Here is a 20,485-nt window from a genome sequence, read left to right as displayed (position 1 = left end):
ATGGAAGTAGGAATTTTAGGCTAGCGGAAAGAAATAGGACAAACTTGCTAATTCTTCCCCAAGTCACAGCATACATTTTGTGTTTATTAAATAGCAACATCATCAAACAAACAAGCCTTTTAGTAATCAGCTTTCACTTTTCTTTCTGCCTTTCCAAAGTATTTTCCTCTTTCTACCCATTACATCCTCCCACCAGAAGGCAGAAGGCAGAAATACAGAACATGGGAAATGTTGCCAAAATTGCAAAGTTGGGGAGTTAGCATTTTAAAGAAAACAGCTTTTGGTATATGTGTTTCTATATTTTAAATTCTGTGTCCTTCATATTTTAAGGATGTATAGGGCAGTGATGAAAATGGTTTTTCATACTTCAGTAATGATGTGGATGAAATTTATTCTCTGATTTATCTTGAGGCAGTCTAGGGTAGTGGAACAAGCACTGCACAGAAGAGAATACTGTGTTGGGGGATATGGTTTCCAGTATGTATTGGTAGTGTTGTAAAAATGGCACCAATAAAAAAATTTTTTTTACTAAAAAAGAACTTCTCAGCTAAAAATGATACAGACATGCTGTAAATAAATTTTAAAAACATAGATTATGAAAAATCTGGTCTTGCATGCTGCATGAGCTTACTAAATATTTGTTGATTGATTGAATGAATGATTGGATTTCTGTCCTTAAAGACAGAGAAAGCTCAGTCTCCTTATGCTGAAATAAAAACTGGGAGCTGGGGCATTTATCAAAAACACAAATTTACAGGCTCCTCCACTGGAGACTCTCATTTATTTGGTCAGCATGGAGTCTGGGAAATCTGTATTTTTCATAAGTGGCCTAGGTGAGTCTTAAAGCGAGTTCTGGAAGAACTGCATTATGGGATTTGCCATAGTCAACTAGAGTCCTTCTCACATTGCATTGGAGGACAGCTAGAATTTAGTCACATAAAATCCTGTGACTCGGAGTGTATTTCTTTTAAGCAAAGTTGCAGGATGTTGACCATCAAGTAGTTTAAGACACTCAAATAAGATTAATGTGGGTGGCCCCCAACTTAAGGACATTTTGCTTATAACTGTCTTATTATACTTATTGTAATTTGCTTCATGCTATGCTTATTGATGTATATATTTTATCTCCTTATGAGAGTATAGTAGAAAATCTTTTTTACCTATGTATTTTTGTATACCTCAGTGACTACTAAGGTACTTTTATCTTTTTTTCTTTTATCATCCAGCTCAAAATGTCATAAGGTACTTTTAATATCATTGAAATCTAGCTCTTACTAGCCCTCATAAATTGTTTAAAGTACATAAAATGCATAAACATGATTTCACTTGTACCAAGTATTAGTTATCATTTAGTTTTATGGAAAAGTGGGTTAAGCATACCAATCTGAATTCTGGAGAAGGCATCTCTCTCCCCCATGTTGTTAGATTCCCCTGGCATTGGCACTGGGGGATGAGGACAAAGGATGAGATTTGAATGGGGACAGGAAACGTCCAAGTTTCTTGGATGCATTAACTTGTCATAGTGCTTTATCAGGTTTTTCTGAAATAGTTTCTCAGGAGTATCCTTGAGAAGAGAGTTCTATGGTAATACATGTTTGGGAAATGCTGCATCCTCTATCCCCATTTGGAATTAATAATGCATGCTGGTATGATGAAACGAGAACTCAAGCAATAAAGAAATAGCTTTAATTTTGTTTAACTCTTTCTACGTGACACCTATTGGCACATTTTGAAATATATTTGCTTTTGCATTTGCACAAGAAGACTATCTGTCTAGATCAGTGGCTTTCAAAAGTGTAGCTCTGGGACCAGCAGCACATCACCTGGGAACTTGAAAGAAAAGCAAATTCTTGGGCCTTACTTCAGATGCACCGAATTAGAAACTCTGCAACCCGAGAGGCCAGCAATCTGTGTTTTAACAAGCCTTCCAAGTGATTAGATGTCTGCCAAAGTTAAAAACTTCTGATTTAGACTAATCATTTTCTCACTGTTATGAATTGGATAATAAAATTGTCTCCACTGGGATGTGAATAATTTCAAAACTTAAGCTAGTTTGATATGCCTCTGGGGTATTTGTTAAAAATGCAAATTCCTGGGCTTTACTCCTACTTATTAGATGAGCATTTCTGGGGTGGGGGGTTAGGACTCAGATCTTTCACAGCCCCCCAGGTGACTCAGATGCAGGTAGTCCTCAGAAACATTCCTGTCGATTTGCAGGGTCACTCCTGGGCTCCCTTGATGTTTGGTTGAGGGACTTATGTCTCAGTCAGAGGCGAGGCCAGACTGTGATGATGTCATGTTAAATGGTATGATCATTTATGAAAATGAAAGGTTAAATCTGATAGTTTAATAAGTATACATGCTTATTGATTAATGAATAAGTGATTAATTTATAAGGCTTGGATTTATGCAAAGCGGAGCTTTTCTTTTTTTTGAGACAGTGTCTCACCCTGTTACCCAGGCTGGAGTGAAGTGGCATGATCTCAGCTTACTGCAACCTCCGCCTTCCAGGTTCAAGTGATTCTCCTGCCTCTGCCTCCTAAGTAGCTGGGATTACAGGCACCCGCCACCACACCTAGCTAATTTTTAGTAGAGACAGAGTTTCACCATGTTGTCCAGACTGCTCTCGAACTCCTGACCTCAAGTAATCCACCCACCTCGGCCTCCCAAAGTGCTGGGATTACAGGCGTGAGCCATCACGTCTGGCCCTAAAGTGGAGCATTTCTGATTCTCACATATTTACTCAACTTTCAGTACTCATTCATGGAACACAGTGGAAGATGTTTTGCTCATAAAGTAAAATGAGATTATTACCCGCAAGAGCAGAGGTGCCCTAGGCCACCGGAGTAGACCTTGGAATGCAGGCTGGCCAGGCAGAGGATTCATCAAACTGTATGGAGTTTCTTTGAATTTAACAACAACAGCAGTTTGCAGGACAGAATACATATACCTTTTTCTGGGGTCTCAATACCTTTTGGAGGCAACTCTTTATGGAAATCAAAGGATATGACATAATCCTGGGCATCTTTTAAAGGAAACTGAGGCTGCTAACAAATTATCTTTTCTGTCCCATATAGGAGGAAGTGTTCTGAGAGAAAAATCTTTATGGTGGTAACCCATACATAGTTTAAGTATCATTAGATAAACACGAATAAACAAATTTGAGGTTAAAGCTAGGTCCATATTTTCAGAAAAGCCTAGGGTTCAGCTACTTAGGTATTTGGAATGTTATTTTGATAATAATAAATAGAAAACCAGAAAATTTTGAAAATGCAATGCATGATTATACATTAATACACATATTTATGACTCACGTCACCTTTCTTCCTGTGTTTTATTTACATTTTTAATTTTTATGGGTAGATGGTCAGTCTATATATATATGGGGTATATAAGGTATTTTGATACGGGCATGTAATGTGTATCCTTCTGTGTTTTTATCTTGAAAACAAGACAAACCACTAACTTTAGTGGAATATTCTAAAATGAGAACAGCTAACGTCTCCATCAAACCACCTGGCATTGCCATCATTCTGATAGCTGTATAAGTTGTACTTTGGAAATGATGGAATAATTAATGTTCCAGAATTTTAAAGGCAGGACCAATTGAAAATTTTAAAAGCGCTTGATTTACTTCAAACATTCTTATAATCTTATTTGAAAATATGTATCATCACCATCATACCCATAAATAAGTACTGCTTATCTAATTCTCATGGATTAGTAAGTGCCAAGCCAGTGACAGGAAAAATACTCTGGGGCATTAACAAAGTTTTCCTTCTCTTAAATTCCTTGCACTTTCTGCCTCTTTTCCTATCCCAGGCAGCTAGAATTAACCACTTTCATTGCCTGAAAGGGATGAGACAGAAGTTTACAGATAATAAGGGAGTCAAATTTCTTGGTATTCGATTTTTAAATGCTTAAATTTGATCATTGACAATAGATATGGAAAACCAAAAAAGGGAAGAACTGAGCTTTGCTGTTCCCAGACTTAACAAGAGACTTGCACCAGAAAGAGAGAGTGGAGGGGTCTTTCTTCCTTCCCTCCTTGGGCTGAATCTAGGGGAAACCACACGTTTCCCACATTGGTTTCTGGGCGCTGGAAGCAGGGGTAGCCTGGTGTCCTTTGCTAAGTAGAGGCCTTTTGTATGGCAGGACCCACAGAATTATTGCACACTTTGGCTTGACATGGGAATAGTAGAGGAGACATGGCCATAAGAGCCTAGGCAGATGGACCTAAATATGAGCATGAAAGTTCTCCTGGGCTCAGCCTGGCTCAGGAGTACTAAATGTTTCCTGTGAGCCCCAGAATGCCACAGATGTAGGCAGGAGAGGCACTGGATGTGAAACGGCCTGAGACAGACAGGAGATAACAGAGTGGCGACTTATGGCAGAGGACCAGATAGATTTATGCATAGCTTAGGGGATGCGCCATCATCAGCTGATAACAGACAGCCAGACCCCCCACACAATGTCCTGGCACCACAGAGAATGCTGAGCTCAACTGTAATCCCAGGTGAAGGGAAATGAATCAGACCTTTAACTGCCTTGGTTTAGACTTCTACCACTTGGAAGAATGGAGACTTGTAGCAGAAATTATCTTTGGCCACAGAAAAAGAAAGATTTACATTTCTCACTCACTTGAGAACTTGAGTTGATTGTCATATCTACTGCTATAGTTTGGACGTTTGTTCCCACTCAACACCATGTTGAAATGTAATCCCCAGTGTGGCGGTATTAGAAGTATTGGGAGGTGGGTCCTACTTTGGATCATGAATGTGGGTCACTCATGAACAGATTTATGCTGTCCCTTGAAGTGAACGACTTCTCTCTCACTCTATTGGTTCAAAAGAGAGCTAGCTGTTAAAAAGCGCCTGGTACCTCCCCTCCTCTCTCTTGCTTCCTCTCTTGCCATGTAATCTCTGCACACACTGGATCACCTCTCCCTTCTACCATGAGAGGAGGCAGCCTGAGCCCTCACCAGAAGCTGAGCAGATGCTGGCACCCTGCTTTTTGTAAAGTCTGCAGAACCATGAGCCAAATAAACCTCTTTTCTTCATAAATTACCCAGCCACAACTATTCCTTTATAACAATGCAAAACAGACACCCACTATGTGGATGAAATTGATGCAGGGCATCAATGTCCCCATCTTTAAAGGGAACAAAAACAGTTCCTTTCTCCTGGGTTGTCATGAGTATTAAATGAGGTAAAATGTATAAAGCACTCAAAATGGAAAGTGCTATAAAAATATTATTCATTATTCATACTATAATACTTGCAATTTTAGGTTTGGAAGTTCATCTAATCTCTTATATATTAAATTTTAAAAAGAAAGTTAAAAATAATTTACCTTTTTAAAACCAAAATCCTTAAAGGGAAGACTTCATAGAATTCAAATTTTATCAATAAGAGATTTGTTTGAAGGCCCTACTACACAATAATTAATATCATAAGCATGTTCTTTCCTCCCAATCAAAAAACAAAACAGAAAAAGCCAAGCATTTGGTTTGAATTCTGAGCAAACCATGATGTCAGAAGAGTTACGTAACCTCTCTGTACTTCCATTTTCCTTCCCTGTGTAATGAAAATAGTCTTATCATATCTAATTTATAGTAAAGAGGAAATGAGAGTATGAACTTAAAGGATTAGGACTATGTCTGAAACATAATAAATACTAAAAGCATAGAAGACACTATTAATTTTATTATTACAACTCTTATTAGACAAAAGCAAATATTCCTAGGAGGATTAGAATATAGTGGCACAAATAGTCATGCACAGGCTGGGTGCGGTGGCTCATGCCTGTAATCCCAGCACTTTGGGAGGCCGAGGCAGGTGGATCACTTGAGGTCAGGAGTTCAAGAGCAGCCTGGACAACGTGGTAAAACCCTGTCTCTACTAAAAATTAGCCAGGTGTGGTGGCAGGTGCCTGTAATCCCAGCTACTCAGGAGGCTGAGGCAGGAGAATCACTTGAACCTGGGAGGCGGAGGTTGCAGTGAGCCGAGATCGCGCCACTACACTCCAGCCTGGGCGATAGAACAAGACTCAGTCTCAAAAATAATAATAACAAAAAATAGTCATGCATAGACAAACCTAGAACACAAGATGTCTTTTCAAACCTAAAATACGCAGTGAATGGCAAAATTGCAAAGTAACTATTACTGACAGACAACAAAAGCCGGCGTGGTGGGGAGGGAAGGCAAAGCATTTAAGATCACATTGGGAAGGAGCTGAAATAGAAAACTTTACATGGGAAAATGTTCATACTTTCAAGGAGCTTCCCAGAGAAGCATTCATACGCAGAGGGCAGTTTTTGCTACATGGTAAAGTTGACTTTCTACTTACTGTTTTTTCTTGCTGCAACTTTCTGTGTACATTTCCTAAGTGGGAGGCAGGGAAGGAAGTGCTAGCAAAGTTGAACTCAGGAAAGACTTGGTAGATTGTATATTTAAAACTTTTTTCTGTATATTATGATATTTAACATCTTTTAAAAAACCTTTCTAGGCTAGTAAGAGATGGTCTTTCCCAGGGGTTGTCAGTTCTTAGAGAGCAAAGGGTGCTCTGAGCATGCCTTTGATATGCACGCTAACCAGTCCAGACCTGGAGCTCCTCTGACTAGCCCACACATCCCGGAGACAACAGTCCTCCCTCCGCTTCATCATCCTAGGCCCAGGTAGCAGGGAAGTAAGGACCACCACTAGAGTTTAGAGTCCTCCAAAATTATTCAAACCAGCATATCTTAAGCTGCTCACCTTGCACTGCCTTGATTTCCCTCGGAAATCCCAATAAAGGCTCTGGCCTGATGCCTCCCCTCTCACACCTGTCTTCTGCCTCCTGACCACCCTGGTGTCTTTCCCATCTAGCCCTGTATGGTATGCCCTGCCTCCTGTCTCTAGAACCTGTGGGAATAACAAACTTTTGTGTTTCTGAGCCTCCCTGGTGTCTCTTGTGGCCATACCTGACTCGCCATAACATAAAAGAGTACAAAACACCTGGTAAAAACTATGTGGTTCAAGTTTAGCACAACCCAGAACTGCAACTGAACAGCTAAGCAAAATCGTCTTTAGGAGGTTTTATGCCACATACAATTATGCATAATAACAGCTCACTGGAAATTCTGTCTAAAATTCACTAAGACTAAATTTTAAGCTCACTTTAATCTGGACAAGGAGTTTATGTCGACCTTAGTAATGTCTCTTTAAGCCCACAGAAGGTGGCCCTTCTCCATGTCCTGTCCTAACATGCATTGTTCTCCAAGGCTGCTGTAACAAATTCCCACAAACTTGGTGACTTAAAAGAAGAGAAGTTGGCTGGGCGTGGTGGCTCATGCCTGTAATTCCAGAACTTTGGGGATCCGAGGTAGGTGGATCACAAGGTCAAGAGATCGAGATCATCCTGGCCAACATGGTAAAACCCCATCTCTACTAAATACAAAAATTAGCTGGGCATGGTGGCACGTGCCTGTAGTCCCATCTACTCAAGAGGCTGAGGCAAGAGAATTGCTTGAACCCAGTAGGCGGAGGTTGCTGTGAGCTGAGATCACACAACTGCACTCCAGCCTGGGCTACAGAGTGAGACTCTGTCTCAAAACAGAAAAACAAAAACAAGAGAAATTTGTTCTTTCACAGTTCTGGAGGCCAGACGTATGCAACCAAGGCGTCAGTGGGGCCACAGAGTCTCAAAATGTTCTTGGGGAGAATCTCTCCTTGCCTCTTTCAGCTTCTGATGGCTCCTGGTGTTCCTTGGCTTGTGGCAGCATCGCTTCGGTCTCTGCTTCTGTCTTCACATGGCCTTCTTCTCTCCAGCATCTCTGTATGCCATTTCCTGTCTCTTGTAAGGACACTGTCATTGGATCTAGGGCCCACCCTGATCTAGTATGATGTCACTCTTTACTTGCATTATATTTGCAAAGACCCTATTTCCAACTAAGGTCACATTATTTGCACGTTAATTTTTGGCAGTTACTAATGCACTAAATGACCCAAAATGTATTAGAAGAGGTTTTCCATTTCCCCTATGGGTTATAGAATTGCTAATATGTAAACAGACTGACAAAGGCCTTTATCCTTTTCCTGTAGAGAAGGCTGCTAAAGTGCTAAAGAACAAGAGTACACTGGAGAGGCACCAGAACACCAGTCTTCCCAGTATAGTAATTCAACCTGTCTCTAGGATAAGGCTGGGTTAGTGTAACCATGAAGGGGAGCCCTCATTTAGCACAGCCTTCTGTTTATAACACAGAAGGAATGCTATAGCAAATTCTAATCTAGAAATGCAAAGTTTCTTTTAAACACAAATCTAGAGGTAGTGAACTAATTTAATAGCATCTGAGAATTTGATGCTCCTTTAACATTTTTACTACTGAGCTTGCACTCATTTGAAAATGAACACAGATGATTCCTAAAGAACCCTCAACTTTTTGTCATCAGGTTCCTTTGGTATTTACTCAGATGTATTCTCCCAGGTGTGATAGTTCCAGCTGAAAAACTGAAAGATCCCTCCTTTTTGGGTTTGTCATTGCCACATCAAACACTGTTCTGATGACTTACAAAAGTTTTTTTTTTTTGGTCTTTATGCTGTTTGATTGTGTCTGTGACAGTTCTGAGTAGAGATGAAGAATGAGTTAGTGACACATGGCAAAAAAACAAATGGAATTATATGGGAATTATATAAAATGGCATAACTCAGGAAACATCTAAGCATTTCTATACTGAAGTTTACCAGTAAGGATCAAAGTTATTATAAAAATAGTGTAATCAGTTTTTGATATATGTATGTCTGTATATATATGTAAATTCCATATTGTGTAAATGTTTTAGAAAAAAGGGATTCATATGAATTGAACTGAAAAATTTTAAATCTATTGATTTGGCTTGCATTGCGTCCATAAAAAATCTTCACTGAGTTAATGTCAATGCTCTTTGTGCTGAAATATTTTATTTTTTATACTTAATAAAGTGTTCACTTATAGGGAAATTAATTATTTATGGGTTTTCTGAGAAAACTGGGACCTTAGAATGTACTAAATAAGAGTACTTGTTTAAAGTGCCCGTGATAACACAAAAGTGACAGTTCTTTCTAAATATAATTAGTTCATATATTAGTTCAAATATAGGGACTTGGTTTAATTCATTTGGTGTTTCATTTTTTTCAGCGATTTCCCTAAATTTTATTTCCACTATTTCCATTTGACTTATTTTTCCATTTTAATAATTATTAGTGTCAATGTTTAAACAGCTTGACAGAATAAGGGAGAGGTTTTTGAAGTTTAAAATATACCTTAAAAGGTCTCATTTAAAAAAAAGCCCTTTCATTAAAAGAAGGTATTTTATTTGACAATACACTATTAAGTTGTAAGTTATTATTCTAAAATTGCTTTTTAATTATGGCGTTTTGTTATATTTGTATGTTAAGATACTGTATTTTACATGACTGAAAATATGCATGAGGTTTACATATTCTGAAAAGAAGCAACTTTCTGACTTAATTTAATCCGTATTAAACAGAATTTACATATGCATGTTTTAAAAATGAACAGCCAGCCAGGTGCGGTGGACTCACACCTGTAATCCCTGCACTTTAGGAGGCCGAGGCTGGTGGATCACGAGATCAGGAGATCGAGACCATCCTGGCTAACACGGTGAAACCCCATCTCTACTAAAAATGCAAAAAATTAGCTGAGCGTGGTAACACACACCTGTAGCCCCAGCTACTCAGGAGGCTGAGGGAGGAGAATTACTTGAATCCTGGAGGCAAAGGTTGCAGTGAGCTGAGCTCATGCCACTGCACTCCAGCCTGGGTGAGAGAGAGAGACTCCATCTCAAAAGAAAAAAAAAAGAAGAAGGAGAAGGAGAAGGAGAAGAAGAAACAGCCTTGGGAGCATAAATGATCCAGATACTATAAAATGAAGGAAAAAACCACTCAGCTCACAAGGGAAATTAAAGCAATTAGAGACAAGCAGAAATAACTACATCTCATAATTTTTCCATCACCTGGACTCTAAAGACGGTGACGAAAGTCTGCCATCCTTCCTGGAAAGTTCCGGCCTATTTTTGCATGGACAGCAGCAGCATGCCAACTGCGCATCTTTGAGGTTTTGAATGGAGTTAATTTTTTTTTTCTATTTCTAGATGACTGCCACTACTACAGTACCGGTTTTCCTAGAGGAGCTAAAAATTGTAGATAACTGATAATAATGGAGTTTGTGAGCAAGTTAGAATGCTTGTGTATCATATTGAAAACTTGATTCTACTGTACCTCTGCTGTTGCTACCATTTTGCATGCATTCCTGATTTTCTGCTCACTGGGTTTAGATTCATGCTCCTCAAAACTTAATGTGTATTAGAATGACACGATCCTGGCTAAACCGGTGAAACCCCGCCTCTACTAAAAAATACAAAAAACTAGCCGGGCGAGGTGGCAGGCGCCTGTAGTCCCAGCTACCCGGGAGGCTGAGGCAGGAGAATGGCGTAAACCCGGGAGGCGGAGCTTGCAGTGAGCTGAGATCCAGCCACTGCACTCCAGCCTGGGCAACAGAGCGAGACTCTGTCTCCAAAAAAAAAAAAAAAAAAAAAAAAAAAGAATGACACAAGGCTCTTATTAAAACAGAGCTTTTGATTCAATAGGTCTGGGATGGAGCCTGAGAACTTGCATTTCTTTTTAAAAATTTTTTATATAAATATTTTAAAATAATTATATTTTCTTTTTTTAAAAAAATTGAGACAGGTTTTTGCCATGTTACCTAGGCTGATCTCCAACTCCTGGACTCAAGCAATCCTCCCACTTTGGCCTCGCAAAGTGCTAGGATTACAGGTGTGAGTCACTGGGCCTGGCCAAAATGTGTATTTCTAATTTCCTGGGTGATGCTGATGAGTTTGGTCTCAGGACTACTTTTGGAGATCCAGTGGTCTCAGTGAATTTCAAGAAAGTTATGTGATTCTGGCATAAGAAGATCAGTAACAAATTGAAATAGTTATTTTTTACATAGACATGTCTTTACAAGAGTGAATTATGATCTTTCCCAGATTTCCAAAACTGGACTTGAGAGTTTTCAAATGTTGGCAATAGTGAATTAAGGACACAGACAAGGTCCCAGACATCATGGCATAGCTGATCTACAGATGGCTGCAGGTACATAAGAAAATCTAGCTGAAACCAGAACTGCCTGGCTCATCTCAGTGGAGTCCATCCAAAATTGCTGACCCCACGAATCATACACTAAATAAATGGTTACTTTTTAGGACACTATGTTTGTAATATAATTACAGCGAACTGATACACTAGGTAACATTTACTGAGTGCTAATTTCATGGACTGTAGTCTTAGGTCAGGTTACTATAATTAAGTATCACAGATTGGGTGGCTTAAACATAAACATTTATTTTTCACAGTTCTGGAGACTGGGCGGTCCAAGATCAAGGTGCTGGTAGTCATGTCTAGTGATGGCCCACTTTCTGGTTCACAGACAGTAGACTTCTTGCTGTTTCCTTACATGGTGGAGAGATGAAGCAAGCTCCCTTAAGACTCATAAGGATACTAATCCACCCTTATGGCCTCAGGTATTCCTAATTACATCCCCCAAATCCCATCTCCAAATCCTATCACATTGGGGGATGGGGCTTCAACATATGAACTTTATGGGGGACCCAAGCATTCAGTCCAGAGTACCTGCACTCTGCTAAGCATCTCGGATACATTATCTCATGGAATCCTGTTACCAACCCATGAACATGGATGCTCTTATCATTCCCGTTTTATAGAAAAGAAAACAAGCCATTCTTTGCCTCCCTCTATAGCTAGAGTTTAACTCTGATTACTGAACTTCTCTCTGAAACCCCAATGCCCTATTGCTTCTGTCTAAATGTGCTTTTTGGTGAATCCTGAGAAACTTGCATGATTTTAAGGATTATTACTATAAGGATTGCTACTTTTGCTACTTGGCCTCTTTAAACGTAGCACTAAAGCTAGAGTTCACAAGCTTTTTTTCCACTGAGAAGCTGCAGTTGCTGGCAAATTTGCTACTCCCACCACATTCCTTTCCTGCTTCCAGCTGCCATTTTAATTGGAGTGAAATTTTCCTGTTGCTTTGTCTAGAACTCTCTATTTGAATTGCCAGCAGGTCGAGGGGGAACTGACTGGCAGTGGGCAAAACACTGTTTCATCTAATTAAAAAATTATGTAATATTAATTTATTTTAACAAGATGTTATTTTTTAAAATAAATGAAAACATATTTATAGCCATCCAAATCAAATACAGTTGTAGCTTAAGCTTACTAGTTTAGATAGTGTGGTTATACTTGAGTTACTGACATCAGATAGAAATAGTGTTTGAAACTAACAAGTGTCAAAAATAAAATCAGATCGAGTTATAAAAATTTAAAAGTTTATTATCATACAGCAAGAGAAAGGACAATTCGGTATCAGGGAGATTTCAGTCCAGGCGGTAACAAAGCTCAGAGGCATGAATTATAGGATTGCTCATAAGTGAAAATGAGGAAATTCTTCAACCTTTTCCATGACTGGTTATTACAATGGGGTTTCCAGGTGATAGGGGATTGGTTAAAACTGATTTACCTTATACCACTTTAGAAAGACAATTCAAGTTTTGCTTGTGATTATCAGAGGCATTTACAAGAAACAACCTAAGTTTCAGTTACGTTCAAGAAATAAGCTCAGTTAAGGTTTGCTTGTGTGACCTAGCTGATTTTTTTCAGGTAGGAGGATTTTCAAGCCTGGTGTTCATCTTATTTTATGTTAACGGAAACTTAATTCCTTCAAGGTGGTTTCTTAAAAAAGCCTGAACTACTTGGGGGAGTGATCCCAGTAAGGCCTCATCAGTGTATATTATTTATGTGACACTTTGCATACTAACATTGTTATGCATCTTTTTGTCCTCCAAAATAGTACCTTACTTCTTGACAGGTGAGAAATCTTACTGTATTACATTATTAACCGAAGTTTATTTTCCCAGTGACTCAGATCCAAACAATTCAGGTTCTAACTTTGTATTTTTAAGGCTTCAGAAGTTTGAACAAAATTGTAACTGAAAGCTATTTTCCTATATTCAAATTGGCCAGAAGCCCTACTTACCAGCTTTATAAATCCAGAGGTATGGTTGTTGGTTAAGTAGTAAGTTGTATTGACATATTGTTTGTTTTGTCTCTTTTAGAAGGACTCACTTTTCTTCCCAAAAGATAAGAAAGGGCAACAGCATCCAACACTTAGATAGCACCTCCTAGATGTCCTAATTCTGTACTCTTAATCTTCCTGAATTCTTATAGTACAGGCACAATTACCACGCCCTTTTATAAAATGAGGAAACTGAGGCACAGAGAGGCTTGGAAATGTTCTCAAGTTTACATAATTGGTTATCGTTGTACCCAAGTTCAAACTTGGGCAGTCTGGCTCCAGAGCCCGTATTCTCAATTTCAACAGTATTCTAACACCTTATTTGGACACGTTTGTTGGGTTAAAACAGGGGTGTCCAGACTTTGGGCTTCCCTGGGCCACACTGGAAGAAGAGTTGTCTTGGACCACACACAAAATACACTTGCATTAATGATACCTGATGAGCTTAAAAAAAAAAAAAAAAAAATCACAAAAAAATCTAATGCTTTCAAAAACCTTACGAATTTGTGTTGGGCTCTGTTCAAAGCCGTCCTGGGCCGCATGCAGCCTGAGGGCTGTGGGTTGGACAATCTTGGTTAAAACTTACTCTATGAGCAACCATCACTTATCTGGAATACTGGCTGTGATACCATTACATAGAAAAGAGTGGTGGCTCATGCCTGTAATTCCAGCACTTTGAGAGGAAGAGGCGGGCGGATCACGAGGTTAGGAGACTGGGACCATCCTGGCTAACACAGTGAAACCCCATCTCTACTAAAAATGCAAAAAATTAGCTGGGCATGGTGGTGGGTACCTGTAGTCCCAGCTACTCGGGAGGCTGAGGCAGGAGAATGGCGTGAACCCGGGAGGCGGAGCTTGCAGTGAACCGAGATGGCGCCACTGCACTCCAGCCTGGGCGACAGAGCAAGACTCCGTCTCAAAAAAAAAAAAAGTGGATATTTGGCCGGGCGCGGTGGCTCAAGCCTGTAATCCCAGCACTTTGGGAGGCCGAGACGGGCGGATCACGAGGTCAGGAGATCGAGACCATCCTGGCTAACACGGTGAAACCCCGTCTCTACTAAAAAATACAAAAAACTAGCCAGGCGTGGTGGCGGCGCCTGTAGTCCCAGCTACTCCGGAGGCTGAGGCAGGAGAATGGCGTAAACCCGGGAGGCGGAGCTTGCAGTGAGCTGAGATCCGGCCACTGCACTCCAGCCTGGGCGACAGAGCCAGACTCCGTCTCAAAAAAAAAAAAAAAAAAAGTGGATATTTTAAGCTATTGAAATAAGTGTAAGATTTCCTTAAGCAACATATGTTTTGTATTTCAATTTAGTTTTGTCTTTTTGTTGAGAGAAGTCTCAGCGACTTCACCTTCGGTCCTTTCTGCCCCTTTCTCTCACCGTGACTGCAGGGGCTTCACTCACCACAGTTGTCCTCATCGGCCTGATTCCCACAGTCGTCCACACCGTTACAGTGCAGGAGCTGAGGCAAGCACTTTGTGATGTTCCCACAGGGGAAGTAGCCAAGGGAGCACTTGACATCCTGTCCACCCGCGTGAGAAACTGGGGAAAAGGGGAGAAGACACAAAGTTAGAAGGAGGTTAATGCAAAGGCATGGCAAAGAGCAGCTTCTCCCTGATATTTTATCATCATTTGTCTTTCTCATCATGGTTTATACAACCCTGATGCCGGTTATTTTCCAGGAACCTTCACCTCTTAGGATGTTCTTTCCATGATTCCAGAAGATGCCAACATTTTTTTCTTTGCCTTTGTTCATGCTGTTTCCCACCCGAATGTCCTCTCCATTCCTCTCTTTTATGAAACGTCTGCCTATACTTCACAGTTCAAGCCAATTACCCTCTTCTACAAACGATTTTCAGCCAATAATTTTAAAAACAGAAATTTGTTGTATTCTTACTATGGGCTCAGAATCAAGGCTGGTCCGGTATTGAAACAACTTCATTGTCTGGGGAAAACCTGTGGTTCATTGTCTCACCCCGAGATGATTAAGGACGTGGACGCACACGTGGAGTAGGTTAAGGAGGGGAACGTTTAATAGACAAAAAGGAAGAGAGAGAGAGAAAGCTTCCTCATGATGAGAAAGCGGGTGGCCCAAGAGAGGGTTTCCGGGTTTTGGGGCAGAACATGATTGATTTTGTACCAGGGCTTGAGGAGGCGGTGATTGAGTTACATAAAGCCCAGGGGACTGGTTTCACCAGGTGTGTCATTTACATAGCCTGGGAAAAGACTGAAAAGACTGGCCCTCACACCCTAATCTTTTATTACGCAAATGTGGCTTCTACCTGGCTGTTGCCATGACACCTGCACACGTGGCTTTACCTGGCCAGTGCTGTGATACCTAGGCACATGGTGATAAGGAAAAGGGAGCAGGAATCGCCAATTGCATGTATCTGGCTTCCAGGTACAGCTGCTGGCATTTACATATGAAAGCTTCCAGCTTGCATATCTGTGCTTGCAGCTTGACTTTTCAGGCTGCTTTCTGTTAGAAAAGAAATGGTTTGGAGCTGCTTTTCATTAAAGGAAAATTCCACCAAGGACTCTTTTACCTTTTCTTTTTTTTTTTTTTTTTTGAGACAGTTTTGCTCTTGTCACCCAGGGTGGAGTGCCATGGCACAATCTTGGCTCACTGCAACCTCCGCCTCCCGGGTTCAAGCGATTCTTCTGCCTCAGCCTCCTGCGTAGCTGGGATTACAGGCATGCACCACCACGCCTAGCTAATTTTGTATTTTTAGTAGAGACGGGATTTCACCATGTTGATTAGGCTGGTCTTGAACTCGTGACCTCAGGTGATCCGCCCATCTCGGCCTCCCAAAGTGCTGGGATTACAGATGTGAGCCACTGTACCCGGCCTCTTTTACCCTTTCTAACTGCCTAAAATAATTTTTTGATAACTCCTGTAATAGTATTAGAGAAAGAAGAAGTCATAGAGGATAACAGGAAAGCAGGTGCCATGTGATCATTTCTATATTGGATAGTTGCTAAGTGTAAGGCCCTGTACAAGATGTTATGCATGCATCATTGAATGAAACAGAGTTCCTGCTCTAGGGGAGGTTACCATCTCCCAGGGAGGATACACTGAACAAGTTAATAAATAATTACAATTTATGGAGAGGTCCAAAAAGAAAGAAAACAGGTGATGTAATGGAAAATAACTATGTGCTGGTGCTTTGTACAAGGGGTAGTTAGAGGGAGGCCTCTGTAAAATGGTGCCATGTAAGCTGAGATCTGGAGGAAGAAAAGGAAATCACCCATGAGAGTAGGGGAGGTAGTAGTGGGAAAGTGGTGGTGGTAGTTAAAGTGGTGAGGAAGAGGCTTCAGGCTGAGGATTAGGGAACTCTGGGAAGGTTATGGTGATGGAGCCCAGTGAGCAGGGGACAAGTTACATGAGCTGAGGTTGATGAGGTAGAGAAGTATCCTTGGGCAAAGGGAAGAAATTTGGGTTTTATTTAAAATGCAAAGGGAAATCAATGAAGGATTTGAAGCCAAGGGGCCACTTAGAAAACAGGTAAGTTTTGTTCACATAATTCTGGCTACTGGGGTGGAGCGCCATTGAGTAGGAGACTTGAGGGGAGGGGAAGAAGGAAAGCTGGGCTGCTGATTAGGAAACTTTGCAGTGCTCCAGGTAACAGACAAATGAGGCTTAGTCTAGAATGGTGCCAGTGGAGAGGAGAGAAGTGAACATATTTTACATGTAATTTAGGGATAGAATGGAAATGGACAGAATCTTCTGAACTGGCATGACCAGCTGGAAGCATGGCAGTGCCACTACTGAGACTCTCTGGGGGAACCATAGGGTGCAAGAATAAAGATAGCTCATTTGCCTTTATTTCCATCCTTACCCAAGAGCTTCACCATGTGAGTTTTCTAACTCAGCTCAACACTTTCTCACTCACTTCAACACTTTCAAACTCCTTCTTCAATCCAGAAGTCCCATTCTGGTTTTTTATACCTTCCCCGATTCCTGGAACTTCTCCTCCATCACTACCATTCCCCCTCGTCACCATCACTTCCTCCTGAAATTTGTGCTCCAGCCTTGTTGGAATTCCTGACTCAGACTTTATTGGCTTGAATCGAGGTGAGATTCTAATCCTATTAGATAAATATTCTTTTACTTCATTTTTTGAAGAAAAATTAGTCATTATTTGCAATCGTGTTTCTAGGAAAGAATGTGTTTGAGTGCCCAAGCTAATTTAAAGGTTAAAGTTTTGAAATATTATCTGCTTTGCTATATTTATACCCCTACAAATAAACATTTAATAGAATGAAGAGGACTATAAGAACTCCAAAACTATCAATACTTCAAAAAGCAGTCCACTTTAACCTCTTTGCACCAGACACACTCATCTACACTAACAATCAATTAATTAAATTTCATCACATATTGGTTGTCCAATTGTTTCAAGTGTTTTAATCTTATCCTCCCCTTCCACATGCACTCAAAAGAACACTCATTGTAAACAAAGCCCATGTCATTGTTTGTATCTCTGGTTAGGGATGCTGAAAATTGTTGAATAGTAAAATTAGAGGAGACAAACTTAAGAAGTAAAAATTGTTCCATAAACAATTGAAAGGTATGAATATTTGATAACATTTTACATAACTATCCTATTCTGACTCTGAAGGGCAACCATGCCATTTTAAAAAGTAGACTTTATTTTTTATAGCTATTAGGTTCACAGCAAAATAGAGTAAAAGGTACAGAGAGTGCCCATGTATTCCCTGCCTTGTGCACCTCCACCATCAACACTCTTCCCAGTCCAGAGTGGTGCATTTGTTGCAGTTGATGAACCTACATTGACACATCATTGTCACCCAAAGTCCATAGTTTACATTGGAGTTCACTCTTGATGTTGTACATTCTATGGGTTTGGACAAATGTATAATGACACGTATCCACCATTATAGTATCATACAGAGTAGTTTCATTGCTCTGAACGTCCTCTGGTAACCACTGAACTTTTTACTATCTCCATAGTTCTTCTTTTTCCAGAATGGTATGTCATTGGAATCATGCAGTATGTAGCCTTTTCAAACTGGCTTCTCACACTTAGTAACTTATATTCATCCACTCACTTACTGAAAGACATCTTGGATGCTTCTAAGTTTTGGCAATTATAAATAAGCTGCTATAAACATCTGTGTGCAGGTTTTTGTGTCGGCCACATATTAACTATAACACTTTAAAATCTGAGATTTATATAATTTCAAAGATTTCTGTAGACTCCCAGTACAGTTATGTTCTTATTATCCTTACCAAGTTTGTAAATCTTTGGGACTTTCTAGAATGCTCATAATTATGAAGAAATAAGAATAGAATAGTTTGAATAATCATTAAGAGCTTATTATATAAAAATGTATTGGGGGTCAATGATCAAAGCATGAAAAAAATAAAAGTGACTACTTATTTTGTGAAGTATGGTGAGACTTCTTAATAACAGGGCAGTTAACATTCTCATAGAGAAGCAATCCATCTATGACAGGCTTTGACTGTATGTAGTCATTTCAGAGCACATAGTTTGATGAAGCACATGGTCAAATCTATATAATAATGAGCTGTGCTATAAATAATGTTCTCACTTGTGAAATTATTCAAAATTAATCTTTTTTCAACCCATTGTTTAAAACAAAGTCAAAAAAAGGGATTTGCATGCCGAAGGCCATTACTGGCAGAACATCACATATTTCAGAGATCTCAAGCATACATATAAATAAACCAATCTGTGTTGAGACTAACTTTTTATATCTTTATTAATTTTTAAAGAACACTTAAAAACCAAGATTTTAAGAAGAATTCTTTGATGAATTGTCATATACTTTGAAGATGTTTTAACTGGCCATACCTGCCTGTGTTTTCATGAAGCTCTTTTGAATATTCTTCTCCACATAACTTCTTTTCTGAATATTATCCTTTTATGTCCTGTCTTTAAAATTTACATTTAGTGGTAGATATAGCTCCTCAATGATTGTATCATGAAATTAGTTCTACATTTTCATAACATTATGATTCAACAGCTATATCAGGAATCTTAAATATTTTTAAGTGATATTTTAAAAGTAACTTTTGGGCCAGGTGTGGTGGCTTATGCCTGTAAGCCCAGCACTGTGCGAGGTCGAGGCGGGCAGATATCTGAGGTCAGGAGTTGGAGACCAGCCTGGCCAACGTGGTGAAACCCCATCTCTACTAAAAACGCAAAAAGTTAGCCAGGTTGGTGGCGGGTGCCTGTAATCCCAGCTACTCGGGAGGCTGAGGCAGGAGAATCACTTGAACCCAGAAGGTGGAGGTTGTAGTGAGCTGAGATTGCACCACTGCACTCTAGCCTTGGCAACAAGAGTGAAACTGTCTCAAAAAAAAAAAAAAAAAAAAAGTAACTTTAAAATGTTGAGATAATCTCAAACTGAGAAGTTGCAAGTATCGGATAAAGAACATTTCCCCAACACCCCACATTTGAGAGTAAGTTTTTGACCTGATGCTCCGGCACCCTTAAATACTTTAGTGTTTCCTACAAACAAGAACATTTTCCTATGTAAATAGAACCATTAAAATCAGGAATTTAACATGGAGTTGTTACTACCACTTAAACTTCAGAACCCATTAACATTTATATATTGCCCCCACAAAATGTCCTTTATAGTAAAAGGATCTGGTTTGGAATCACTCCTTGCATTTAATTGTCACATTTCTTTAGCCTGTTTTCATTTTCATGGCCTTGATACTTGAAAAACACGACAATTATTTTGTAGAATGTTCCTGAATTTGGGTTGTCTGATGTCCATCATAATTAGATTCAGGTTATGCATCTTTGGCATGAAATTAACACAAGTGATGCTCATTTCAACCTGTCAGGTAGTACAAGATGTTCATTTTTTCCATTAGTGATTTCACCCAGATTCCTTTGTAATTAATACACATTTTGTAGAGGGGTACTTTCAAACTGCAAAAATACCTCTCCTCATCAAAATGTTAATTTATTCATTTACTTATTTCTATCAGGTAGACTTATGGCTTCCTATTTTGTTCAATGGGTTACAATCTGTTGATTATTATTATGTATTCTGATGTGCGAGTTGTGTCGAATTGGACCAGTAGGAGCTCTTTTAACCTAGCTTTGGTGTCTTTGTAATATTTATGCATCATTTTTTGAGTACTTCCTTGCTTTCTGGCACTACAAGATGTTTCAGGATCATCTTGCATTTTCCCTGCTATAGCCCTCTAACCAGCCATTTCTCTAAGGAGCTCTAGGTTCTCTCTGGGTAGCATGGTATTTAGAAGCCAAGATGTAGACTCAAGGTAAGCTCATTGATAGTGGGGTATCACTGCCACCAGGTCTCTCAGTAGACAGACTAGGAAATATATGTA

At 39.7% G+C, this 20,485-nt stretch overlaps 1 protein-coding gene and 1 long non-coding RNA gene across 4 annotated transcripts in view; one reads left to right on the top strand and one right to left on the bottom strand.

Annotated features, from left to right (window-relative positions):
* LOC103236449 (uncharacterized) overlaps positions 1-20,485 on the top strand; it is a 111,641-nt gene that overhangs the window by 12,967 nt on the left and 78,189 nt on the right. The gene's annotated exons all lie outside the window — the stretch shown is intronic.
* Positions 1-20,485, bottom strand: part of RXFP1 (relaxin family peptide receptor 1) — a 124,894-nt gene that overhangs the window by 66,845 nt on the left and 37,564 nt on the right. For 2 of the 3 annotated variants that reach the window (XM_008000108.3, XM_073017691.1), the window contains exon 2: positions 14,533-14,670. In XM_008000108.3, the coding sequence (XP_007998299.2) occupies positions 14,533-14,670 (138 nt within the window). Of the gene's footprint in view, positions 1-14,508; positions 14,671-20,485 lie in introns of all 3 variants that reach the window. The other variant, XM_073017692.1, reaches the window with a different exon arrangement.

Source organism: Chlorocebus sabaeus, chromosome 7, assembly GCF_047675955.1.
Source record: "Chlorocebus sabaeus isolate Y175 chromosome 7, mChlSab1.0.hap1, whole genome shotgun sequence".
Lineage (NCBI taxonomy): Eukaryota > Metazoa > Chordata > Mammalia > Primates > Cercopithecidae > Chlorocebus > Chlorocebus sabaeus.
This window is presented reverse-complemented; position numbering and strand designations above follow the sequence as displayed.